Source organism: Eufriesea mexicana, unplaced genomic scaffold (genome assembly GCF_001483705.2).
Source record: "Eufriesea mexicana isolate 0111107269 unplaced genomic scaffold, ASM148370v2 scaffold4744748666, whole genome shotgun sequence".
Lineage (NCBI taxonomy): Eukaryota > Metazoa > Arthropoda > Insecta > Hymenoptera > Apidae > Eufriesea > Eufriesea mexicana.
The window spans coordinates 196,471-197,648 of NW_016908168.1; the positions used below are offsets into that span (position 1 = coordinate 196,471).

Below are 1,178 nucleotides of genomic sequence, written 5' to 3' on the forward strand. Positions count from 1 at the left end.
TGGAATGCTACAAAGTATCTTCGAACCTTTTCGACTTTTTACACTCAAAAAGTCATACGATGATAGATAAAATAATTAATAATTAGTAATTATTGAACTGTCAGTTTCTGTCAGCTTCTGTTATCAATCTTTAGAGAAATAATTGGTATTTATTAATTCTAATATGTGCATACAGGACGAGTTTTGAATTAAATACGGAATTTTCATTGTCACAGGATGGACCAGGGACCAATCAGAACGTTTCTCTGGTCTACACCAACTCCGACCTGCATTCGCATTCGGAGGAGGTGGCAAAGTTCACGGTGCCGAAATTGACAAAGAAATGGTCGAAGATCGTCATCAGGGTATCAACAACGGACGTCATTTTATACCTAAATTGTCACGAAATGTCCAGGAGAAGAGTGACCAGGACTCCACTGGAATTGGTGTTCGACACGGCCAGCACGTTGTACATCGCACAAGCTGGGCCTTATATCCAAGAGAAATATGACGTGAGTACATAAACAATTTTATCACTGGCAATTACCGTTGAAATTGATATAATCACTGGAACGCCGCTGAACCAGATTGGATCTGTTTTGATTTTCGATAACGAAGCCGCAATTTCGCTGCTAGTTTGATAAACGAATCTAGTAATTTGCTGGATCGATGTCAGTTAAATCATCGTGAATTTCGTTTTCATCGAAACATAGGAATTTTAGCATCGACGTGGTACTGATCGCAAAAATGTCGCATACGTTTGAATTAAAATGCTAATTTTGAGAGAAATCATTTTTTAATTCGTGATTAAAAGAATAAATTTTACTATTCTTTATTATACCGAATTCATTGCTTATATCGTACGTATCTCTTCGGCTTAGAGTGACTCGTTGAAAATAAAATATAAAATTTGGCGAACTTTGCTACAGGTGGATGAACGAAGCTAGAAATTACTCGCACCGGTGTCAATTAAATCCCTATGAATTTCGATTTTCTAGAAACGTATAAATTTTAGCCTCGACGTGTTATTAATAGCAAAAATGTCGCATATATCTAATATTTCGTGGCTTTTTAAATGTTTTACCATTACCATTAAATCACGTAATTAAATTATCATTTAATTCCCATTAAAATGGTAATATTTTAACGTATAATTATTATTTTTTAATTTACTATTAAAATAAAGTAAATTTGATAAT

The 1,178-nt window shown here is 34.1% G+C and overlaps 1 protein-coding gene across 1 annotated transcript in view; it reads left to right on the forward strand.

The window, feature by feature from the left end:
• LOC108552655 (collagen alpha-1(XV) chain-like) overlaps window positions 1-491 on the forward strand; it is a gene marked incomplete at its 3' end in the record, with an annotated part of 4,883 nt that extends 4,392 nt beyond the window's left edge. The window contains exon 2 of the mRNA XM_017907309.1: window positions 216-491. Within this exon, the coding sequence (XP_017762798.1) occupies window positions 216-491 (276 nt within the window). The remainder of the gene's footprint in view (window positions 1-215) is intronic.
• Window positions 492-1,178: the final 687 nt, after the last annotated feature.